This window comes from Corvus brachyrhynchos, unplaced genomic scaffold, assembly GCF_000691975.1.
Source record: "Corvus brachyrhynchos isolate BGI_N302 unplaced genomic scaffold, ASM69197v1 scaffold370, whole genome shotgun sequence".
NCBI lineage: Eukaryota > Metazoa > Chordata > Aves > Passeriformes > Corvidae > Corvus > Corvus brachyrhynchos.
This window is the reverse complement of record NW_008235977.1, coordinates 559653-570627: the sequence shown is the minus strand read 5'-3', so window position 1 is coordinate 570627 and position 10975 is coordinate 559653. Positions and strand designations below refer to the sequence as shown.

The following is a 10975-nucleotide window of genomic DNA, read 5'->3' as shown; positions in this document are numbered from 1 at the left end:
CGGGGCCTCGCCGGGAGCCCGCCCTCCCTCCCGCACCGGTGCTGGCCGGCCGGTCTCTCCCTCTCTCTCTTTCGGGTTAACTTTACAGCGTTTGTAATGCGGTTTATTTAAATGTGTCGGCTTTAAATCTGTCCTGACAAAGAGCAAGCTGGTCTGGTGGTATTGTGAAGTGATAGAACTTTGGGGTTTTCCCCTTTTGTGTCTAAACTTGGATAGTTAACTGGAATAGACAGGTTAAAAAACTCTGTGATCCTTTCAGGTTTCATGGTTTACTAGTTAAGTATTTTGCCTCTCTGTGTTAATGTCTCAATGCGTTAATTCATTAATCTGTTTTAATTGACTGAACAAAGGTAAAGACCAAAGCAATGTCTTCAACTTCAGACACAGAAATCCTCATAAGACATAATAAATTCAATTTTAACAAGTGTCAAGAAGATCATTTATTTATTTGGACGTTCCCCTTGACAGTGTACAGGTTCATTTTGGGGATGGATAAAGGCACAACTGTGAAATCATCATCTGCCATGTTCACCTCAAATGCTGCTAGAGGACATGTAAAGAAGAGGGATGGAACATTACAAGCTGCAAAATGGAATGCTTCTTTAGCTTCTAAAATCAAAACTAAATTAATAAGTAAGTCCTGTTAAAATTGAGGCCGTGTACTGTACTTAGAATGTACAGCTTCAAAAGGAATAGTAATTGTATTTAACATGATTTGCTGAAATTCTGCCTGTTAAAAACGTTCTGTAACATAAGTGTAGGTAGGTTTTCATTAGGATGGTGGAAGATATATGTTCATATATTTAAAGCTTTTTTCTTTATGTTGGCAAAACTCACATTTATTATCAGAATCGTTGAATGTTTTCATTTGTAGAATTTATATTTTTTTCTTAAATTTGTAAGCATTTTTCTGCTTGTGAAACTATCCATTTTTAAATGTTTTCTTCTTAAAATAATCTTATTTTTAAAAATCCAGACTAGAGCAGAATCTATGCATGAAATAAGCTTGAAACAGACAGAGTAGTCATCAGAATGACAGCCACATAAACAGTTTTATATTGGAAAGGGTTAGGCTTTGCTGCTGTTGCACCAGAACCTACAGAAATGTTGTCATACAGTGATAGTTCACACAGGGAATTAAAGCTGTTGAAAATAACATTATTTTGTCTCCTTTAGATAACTCATCTATGTTTAAAGTATCTTTACAACAAAATAACAAAGCATTAGCTGTGGCTTTGAGTGTTGAAAAAGAAAATTCTCGCAAGCTAAAGAATGAGAAGATTTTTCTTCAGAAGGAAGTAGAAAAACTCCAGCTTCATAATATCTCACTTCGTCAAAAACTAACCTGTTTGGTATGCTGTAAATAATATCATTTAAACTTAGACCAGCTAAACTAAGCTTTTAACTTTTTTTGAAACTTAATATTACTTCTTAAAGTGGTGGTTTAAAACACATCTCAGATTTGTGAAGTTGTAACACCTGACAGCATAGTATTTACATTTTATTTTTCCTTCATAGCTTTTTTTGAACTATTTTGTCTATCAGCGTGTGTATCTATAGCTATTTTAGTCCCAGGTTCACCTTTATATTTATAGCTATTTAGAAGCGTTTGTGCTCAATTAAATCTAAAAAAAAATTGCAGTATAGATTCACCTTTTATATCTTGTCTCTTCTTACAGCAGAAGCCACTTAAAATACATTTTTTCTATTATATGCAGAATAAAACTCTTATTGGAATCGATGCATTTTTGAATGAAAACCTCTTAACTGCAATAGAAATAAGCAGTCCTTCTGAGGTAAGATGTTTTTTGAACTTTACCGTATTGAACTCATCTTCCAAGGTAAGATTTTCAAAGCATCAAATTGAGTGCAATGTTAAAATAATATTTGAGTTGTAAAACATTTACCCCAATTCCTTAAAACTTCAGGTTAAACCAGTATAGTAAAATAGATTGAATTTTACTGTACTGAAAATTTAGGATTTAATCTGGTTTCCAAAGTATCTAAAAGTTAAATATCAGTTAGTCCGAAAGAAGAATCATGTGGTTAAAAAGAAAAGCTTAGTACTTCAGTATGTAGTGAGCAAGCTACCTGCCTCCCTTGCTTCGTGCTGCAATAAATATGTTACATCTGGAAACTTAACCAGAAAACATAGTCCATGTTAGTCCTTGTGTCATGGAAAAAATACAATTAATTTTAAAAAAAGGCAAATACTGTGTTGTCTGTTCTAAACTGTTGGTTAGTGTTGCTCTGTGCTTCTGTATGTATAATGCAGTTTGCATGAGTTATAGCTACATATAGAAAGCTTGTATATTCCTTTGGGATTCAAGTAGCTTATGGATTTTGATGAACTTAGTTACAAAATATTTTGCTTTAAAATTACTGTGTGTGTTTGCATATCATGTGCCTTCCATCAGTGCATGTATTTTTTTCCCATTGTTTTTTTGTGGGTTTTCTTTTCCCTGTGGATATTTCCCATACTTAAAACATAAGAGAATATTTAATTATTTGTACTTCCCTGCTGTTCTTCTTTTGAAAGCATCTTCAGAGTTCCTTTCCTCTGTCAGCTGGCCCAAGTAGCCCTACTGGTGATGAGTTCAGGAGTGCATGTCAGTCAGCTCGGTAGGTGGTTGTAACAAATGCCAAAGGTGGTCGGTGTCTGTGGCCTTCTCTTACAGCTAATCTTTGTATATTGTCCTAGGTATTTTTGAGAACAATTTCCTGTCCAATTCAGGAATTACTTGTTTGCAACTTGGAATTTATAGAGAGAGTGGTAGACAAAACTTGCATTTGAATAACTTGCTGATTGTTTCATGTGATCTCATCAGCCCAAAGCAGGGTTCTGTATCATCAAAAACACATTTCCCCCAAGACAGAACCTGATATCATACTCGAGTTCTTGTTTTCTGCTATTATACATTATTAAGGGAACATTTTAAACAATTGAATGTCATGATAGAAAATATAATAAATACCTTCACAGTAAAATTTCCTCTTTTCAGATCTGTAGAATTGCCAGCAAAGCTTCCTTTCATTGCAACAGCTAATGCAAAACAGCAAGGCAGCCCTTCTCAGGGTGAAACATCAAGTTCTTATAAGTGTACCACTAATTTGACAGAGGCAATGCATTCAGATCAAGTCAAGTTTGCATCATCCTTGCCTTCTGGTACAAATAATCAAAATTTAATTGAAACAGAAACAATGGTTGACAAGAATAGATTTTTGAAAGGTATGGTGTATTTCTATATAAGTGATTTATTTTTCCAGCTCTCTGAGAATTAGTATTTACTAATTCATTACATTTTGTGCAATAGAGAAGGTATAGTAAGATTCCTAAACTGTAATAAACTAATGAGAAATAAATGTTCACCCATAAGTATAGGTGTCCTGACAATCATTTATGGAATGTTGTTCACTGAAATTACATAGCTAAGATAACCAAATAATAGCTGAAGTAGTTATAGAAAAATAGTTTTATTTATGTCCAACTTCAAAAGCCCAACTTCAGTAAATTATGAAATTAGCTTCAGTTTACTAAATTTTTAAGGACCAACCATAGAATGTGTGTATTCAGCTAAAAAAAAAAAAGTGTATAATTTTCCACACTTCTTGTTCAACTTTCAGTAGTTTTATGCAGATAACTACATTCTATTCTTTTTTCCCCCAAGCTGCTGAAATTTTTCTCTTTGCAGAAACTCAACTGCATGCAGAATTAAGTTGCAATAGTGCCTTTGTGACTCATGGAAAAAATACACAATCCTTAGAACAGGCTGAGGAGGCCACAGAACAATATCGTGGTGGTTCGTTGCCATCCTGTGAACATGGGACTGAAAGAAAGAAAAATGCAGTACTTTGTAAGTCAAAACCTCAACCTAATATAAAGGATTTTGATAAAAAACATAGGTCATTGAATCTGCCTCATCGTGATATCAACAGTAGCAGCAACGCCAATGATACAAATTTGCAGGAGGGTTCAAGTGACTTGTCTCGCATTATTCCTTCACCTCTTAAATTTAGCAATGAAAGTCAGACAGATTTTAACAAGCTGCCTTTTACTGACAAGATGAAGCCTGAAGAAACTGTGTATGATGCTGAGATGGAATTGACTGCCAGTGATGCAAGTGAACTACTCACAGTTACAGCAAAAGGCAATTATAATTTTCACAAAAATAAAATTAGTAATGCCAATTCTGACCAAATATTAGCAAATTTCAGAAAAGTAAAATATTCTAAGAAGAATAAAGAAAAAATTAAAAGCAAGACAGAAGTCCATTCAAATTTACATGAAAAAGAAAGGTATACTAGGGCTGACAATAGTGAAACTTCAGAAACTACTGATTCACAAATTCAGCTCTTCCAAAGTCAGACAGAACAGCTACCTGTAGAGAAACAGAGTAAAACAAGTAAAGCTAAAGATGCTAGGAGGACATACCAGGTTAATGTAATGAGTCCAAGAAAACAAGAGACAAATAAAGGAACTTTCTCAGAAATGTTTGGAGAAGTGGAAAGCAGAATACAAAAAACAGACTCAAGCTCATCTGTTAACAAGATCCCACCAGAAGCTTATTGTGCTGAAAATTTACCATTCCAAGATAACATTTCTGATGTATTGCCTTTCCAGGAGGACTTTCTAAATACAAATGAGAAAGATAGTAAATCAACAATAAACAGGAAAACTTCTCAAAACCCTTCCAAAGCAAACACAGCAAAATCCTGTAGAGAGGAAAATGGCCGGTATGGAGAATATATTTCAAAAAAATCTCAAACAGTGATAAACCAATGTGACAGCAGCAAGATAAAACAAGACCAGAAGAATATTATAAAGAGAAAAAACAACAAAAAAAGTAGTTACAGACAAGGTAGAGAAACTGAAAATGACAGCCCTCATAAAGCTAGTCAGAAAGTAGACCAAAAGAGCAGCCATTTTTCACCAGGCAGATTAAAACGTACATTGGCAAAGGCCAGCCGGAAAGCATGCATAATACCAAAGGAAAATCTTACCTGGTTCTCAGTTTGTAAAAATGAAGAATTAAAAAATAAGGATTCATTGCCTGTAGAGGCTGGAAAGAAAGAAACTGAAACTCAGCAAATGCAAGTAGCTTTAGTTACTCAGAATGGTGCAGCTCTGAATACACCACAAGCTAAAGAACAAGTTGATGATGATGCTAACAGGTTAAAGAAGGTAGATTCCTCAGCGATGGCAAGTAAAGACCTCCACAGGAGTAGTTCTCCTGATCAGCAGGTAAAGCAGAAGCAGAGGTTTAATTCTGATATTACTGAGACCAGACGAGAAAGGGGGGGTCAGGATATTTTGGATGACCAGGAGGTGCCTCATGAAATTACTTCCTTTGTGAGTAAGTTGAAGCCTGTGATTGATGTTGAATATTGCAAGAATATGCCATTAAAGGTTGATAATGTTTCCCAGGAAGATCTATCTGGTGTGGAGCTCCCAGCTCTTGATAACCACAATGCTTCCATCAACTTCTCTGTACTGAAAAGCTCTGAAATCCATGGGCAAAGTGATTGTAATGAAGCACTGGATGCTGAAAAAGCAGAGCAAAATATGGATCATATTTATAAACAGAGTAACAAAAATACTCTGACACCTTGTCCTGGTAAGTGTATGGGCTAGAAAAAGCAAGGCATTTTGAATTAGGTGGTGCCTGAAATAGTGGTAACGTGTCTTCTCTTAATTCTATCCTCTCATTGCTTGTTTAGAGCAGATAAAACCGGAGTGGAAAAAGGTAAGAATGAAAATCACCAAAATCTTCTATATCATGTATCAGTCACAATATCTTTTTAAACTGTGGTAACTAATATCCATGTTACTTTTCAATATATCTCAAGATGATACTTAGTCAGGCAGATGTAAGTAGTCTACATTCTTGAGAAGCAATTTTAGTTAAAACATGTATTCCTTTTTTGAAGAATGTAATGGAATTCAGAAAGTTGGGGATTGAAAGATAAAATAGCGTGAGCTTTTATACAAGGAAAACAAGAGGACTACACTGTTCCCTTCTTAAATGGAAAATATTGCTGGACCTAAAGATTTCATTTTTGTTTCTTTAGAAACACTGCAATTAACAGGAATTCTGATTTCTAAAAAAAGTATGTTGAGTAGGTTTTTCTATAAGCTGCCCATGTGCAAACTTTGATGTGACAATCTCTTTTTTTAAGTAAGATACATTAAGAAAATAATTCAACTTTATGTAGTCCAGAAGATAGCTTTAGAGTCTTCTATAATAAATGCAATTATTATAATGCAATGTAATGGAGTTAATGGAATATATAACTAACACAGCTATACAAGAGTTTAAATATACTTTTAGAACATAGCTTTGAAATTTCATAGCATTGGGGGTCTATTTTGTAAACATACTTGTTCTCAACAAGTTCCTGTTTATTTCATAGTCTCTGAGAAAGCCCCAACACCTAAACAGTATCCTAGCTCAAATTAATAGTTTGAATCCCAGACTATTAAGCTAATACGGCCTTGATTACTAGGACACAATGGCCAAAAAAAATCTCCTATTTTACATGAGCACTGAATAGGAACACTGGCAGAATGAGACCACTGTGTTAGGTATCAGTCTTTGTAATTTTCAGTTGCATCTTGTCATCTTCATTTCCTTCTTTGGAAAGTGGAAAAAGGATCCCATAATTTTAGTAGCTTTAATGGTCAATTAGTAAGGCCTTGTGATCAGCATTATCAAACACTGCTGACAAAAAGCAAGGTAATTATTTGATGTTCATCCATTTAAGCATGGTTCCAAAAGCAGTTTTCATCCTAGATCCAAATCCAGATCTTGAATTGAGAGATTGCTATGCTCATTTTTTACACATAGGCCTAAAAAGAAGGCATAAAGCTGGAAAATGCAGAACTAAAGAACTCTTGTACAGCTTGACTCTTCAGATCATACATGTGTGTTCCCCCGCTGCGTTCAAGGCCGTGAGCTGTGTGCAGTGTTACTTTTATAAATGCAGTAAGGGAGTCTTGAGCAGTCAGCTGCAAACTGCAATGCTCACGGGGCTTTCTGAAATGTCCCATGAGCCAAGGCAGAGCTCAAACAGCTCCAAGTTTGTATAGGATGAAAGCTGCTCTAGAGGCATTTTCTTTGATCATCTATCCCATTTTGTGTTGAGTATCTTTAGTGTTGGAGCAGTAACCAAAGTACCTGAATTAAGAAATTCATATTAAAAATAATTATTGAAGTTTACTTAATGATTCAGGAAATATTGAAAATGAGGCATATAAACTACTGCATTTACAGGGAGAAAAGCTTTCCAAGATCTGACAAATACTAGTATACAATTTCACACTTCTGTACCTAAATCCCACCAAACTTTAGAAGACTCAGCAGCAGCATTGAGACGAGGCAGACCCACTGTTTGCTACAAGGAACCCAATCTACACAGGTAGGTACATGAAAATTGGGGCTTTTGTTCTTGTCTTTTGCTTATGTAACTAACCCCAGTAAAGATTGTTTATTAAACCCCCAAATAAACAGTTGAACTGTCACAAATCTCTTTTGCAAAGATACTTTAGTGTTGATACAAAGCTTTTACAGTTAGTGTGGCAGGATTTCCAAGTGCCAAAGTAAGAAAACTAGTATTCAGATTCTAAAATATAGTTTGTACTCATAGAGAATAATAGTGAATCTTAATGATATAAACCCCTTTAGAAATGAATAAATATAAATGTTATACTTAAAGGTAAATTATACCATAATAATGTCCTTGTAATCTTGTCAAATGGAAAGGAAATTTATGTACTAATATTACATAATTCAGTACTTTTGCTTTAACTAGCGGTATGTAATATAAGAAATCATTTAAGATATATTAATTTGATAATTAGTTATATTAGATATTTTATTATTAACTTGCCTCTTAGTATTCTTAGCAAATTTAGTGGTGCAGGATTTTATAGGTTATTAAAAGACAAGACATAAATTGTGTAATAACTTAAAATTTAAAAGAGGGTTTTAAAGCCAAATTTCCATTAAGAAAATTAATATATTTGCAGTTACATGAATAGATCTAAATACAAATGGACCTTTCATTACTTCTGAAAATATTCTGTGAGTTTTTGCCAGAAAGCTGGTTGAGTTTTTTTGTTTGGTTTGGATTTTTTTTAAAGTATAATATTAATTTAAGGAACAGTTACACTGTGTTGAGTGTGTGTTAGTAGAATGTGTATTCATGAGGTAAAGACAGTAGCAAGGCTACCATGTAATAGTGTTGAGAGTGAAAGGATTATAACAACTTACTTTATGACAAAGGTATAAAAAGAGTCTTTTTTTTTCTGGCAATACTGTGGCAGGAGAAAGAGATAAATGCACAAACCAAAAAAAAAAAAATTAGAGCACTATTCTCATACAACCTCAAAATATTTTTTTACTTCTGTACGTAAGCTAAAAATTGAAGCAGTGAGACTTAGGAAAAGTAGGAGCTAAAACTAATGTAGGAAGTGTCTTCACTTTACCACTGGCAATTCAGAAATATTTATGCCAGATAGCTTGTAAAAAAATTGGAAAGGGATTAGTCACACTTTTATTTTACTAATTGACTTATATGCTAAAATGCTCTAGTATTATATATCAACACATTGACACTCTTTTACCCCAAAATGATAAGGTTCTGTATTTCTGAGAGATGGTAACTAATATCAGAAAATGTATTGAAGTCAGTCAAGATTTTAGATGATTGTCTCCTATTTATATTTTAGTTAGAATTATACTGTCCTGAATGGGTGCTGTTAAGTGTTTGGTTTAAATAAGTTTTGAATTTCGTTTTATAGGAATATCACATCCTAATATGATAGAGGTCAAATAAAAAGACTAATATTTCTAGTATTATTTTGGAAAGCAGTAGTTATCTATGTCTTGCTTTTTCAGACATACTTATTTTCCATGGATTTAATTTCTTTCGTGTATCAAGCTTTCATTAATACTATTTACCATTTGATGTTATGGTTACATTACTATAATTGCAGAGGTGTTTGATGATATTCATATGTGATGTCTTTTATTTCTTTCCTTTATAGCAAATTAAGGCGTGGGGATCGATTTACAGATACACAATTTCTGCATTCCCCAGTCTACAAAGTAAAAAATAAAGGAAGTTTTAAAAGCAAATCAAAATTTAATTGAAGAACAGAGAGTTGCCTTTATGAGCAATACTTCTAAAATGGGTACAATTGTTTATGTATATATATAAATGTTTAGCAACATAGAGTGTTTGTTGTTCTTTGATCAGTAAAGGTCTTCCACAGCAAAATTTTCTGGAGAAGAACCTCTATAAACGGGGCACAGAATACTTTACTGAGGAAGGCATGTACAGGTTAGGCTCACTAGTGTTTTGCATTTCTGGTCAGTAATTTATAATCTGTTCAAATGATTTGGAGCACGTCTTAAATTGTTAGAAAAGCATATGTTTTAACGAGAAATAAAAATAAACCAGCTATGGGAATTGTACTGTGAGTTTTTCATATTTATTTTGAGTGGAACTGTTTCTCAGTACTGATTGGAACAGACACACACATCCCAAATTTTTATGGATTTGTTGAAATAGATGGAGATAGTCCCTCTTTTTTTGATAGTTGACTTTTGGATTCAACAGAATCACATTGAGATTTGAATAAGGAAGTATCATTGAGGAATAATGGAGAGAAGTCTAGTGTCCATGGTATGTGCCAGAGGCAGCAAGGAGGAAAAAAGCACTGCAATAGGAATTCAGTAGTAAATAGGATCCAGACAAAGCAACACCTTGAGTTTCCAACTGAGAGTGCCAGTGTGACGAGTAATAAAATCACATCATACCAATCAGCTTTCAAGTTTTTGTACTGCTTCCCCTCTGCGTTCCATAGTGTGCTGTCAGCTGACAGTTTTCTGGCATTATCGGATTTGTAGATGCTGCCAGGTGCAGGCGGTAGCTCACTATCCACACAACTTCTGCACATTACACTGGATAAGGATCAGGTTAATTTTGCAACAGAGAGCCATTTTTAATGAGATAGAAATAAGTTAACTTATTTTGGTTATAGATGGTGGTTCTTCATGCATATTCAGTAGATGTTACTAGTTTACACAGGCTTAAAGACTGATCAGTCACATTAATGGAAGAAAAATCTATGAGGAATTACCAGAAACACCATTTCTGGCACAAGATATTCTTGAATTGCAAGTTTTTGAAGGCTGGAAGATGATTCTGGTGAAGCCTTACTATGCCTTTGACCAATTTTTATACATTTTCCAAGGACATTGCCTATTGAAACTTTGAGACCAGTTCTTGGGTTAGCTTGACCTTTTGTCTGATACAGTATGTCTCTTTTTAAGAGGTACAACTGATACTCTTAAATTTATAATATATTCTTTAAAAACATATTCTTAAAACATAGTATCTTCTTTAAAAATTATTATGTATTCCTAAAAACATTCTTAAAAATGTGCTGCTTGTACTTCATTGTAGAATTCCATTGTAAGCTGAGAAGCTGATGGAGAAAATAGTCCTTGAACACATGTTAAAGACAAGAAGGTGGTTGGGAGTAGCTGGCATTGATTTACAAACAGAAATCAGGCTTTATGAACCTGATAGTCTTCTACAACTAGTTTGGTGGGTGAGGGTAGAGCAGTAGATGTTTATCTCAGTTGTAGTATGCCTTTTTACATTGTCTCTGATTCCACAGTCAAGCTGACAAAGTATGGTTTTGTTAAGTGCACAGTGAGGTGAGTTGAAAACCTGGAGGGTTGTGATTGGTGCCAAATGGTCCAGATGGAGGCAAAACATTAGAGCTCCTTAGGGTTTCGTACTGCTGCCAGGAGTGTTTAACACATTCACTAACAACCTGTATGAGACAGTGCACCCTACACTAATTTCCAGTTGATACAAAACTGGAAGGAGTGGTTGAAATACCAAATGGTTCTGTCACCATTCAGAGGGATCTGGACAGGCTGGAGAAACGTGCTGAGAGGAA

The 10975-nt window shown here is 34.4% G+C and overlaps 1 protein-coding gene across 5 annotated transcripts in view; it reads left to right on the top strand.

Annotated features, from left to right (window-relative positions):
• The window catches only part of SGO2 (shugoshin 2), a 12858-nt gene extending 3382 nt beyond the window's left edge, over positions 1 to 9476 (top strand). For 2 of the 5 annotated variants that reach the window (XM_017728363.1, XM_017728368.1), the window contains 8 exons: positions 469 to 633; positions 1177 to 1352; positions 1719 to 1796; positions 2540 to 2622; positions 3003 to 3229; positions 3693 to 5615; positions 7272 to 7416; positions 9047 to 9476. In XM_017728363.1, coding sequence (XP_017583852.1) covers positions 469 to 633; positions 1177 to 1352; positions 1719 to 1796; positions 2540 to 2622; positions 3003 to 3229; positions 3693 to 5615; positions 7272 to 7416; positions 9047 to 9152 — 2903 coding nt within the window. In that variant the 3' untranslated portion in view covers positions 9153 to 9476. Of the gene's footprint in view, positions 1 to 468; positions 634 to 1176; positions 1353 to 1718; positions 1797 to 2539; positions 2623 to 3002; positions 3230 to 3692; positions 5616 to 5718; positions 7417 to 9046 lie in introns of those variants that run through there. The other 3 variants (XM_017728377.1, XM_017728381.1, XM_017728369.1) reach the window with 3 other exon arrangements.
• The last annotated feature ends 1499 nt before the right edge of the window (positions 9477 to 10975 follow it).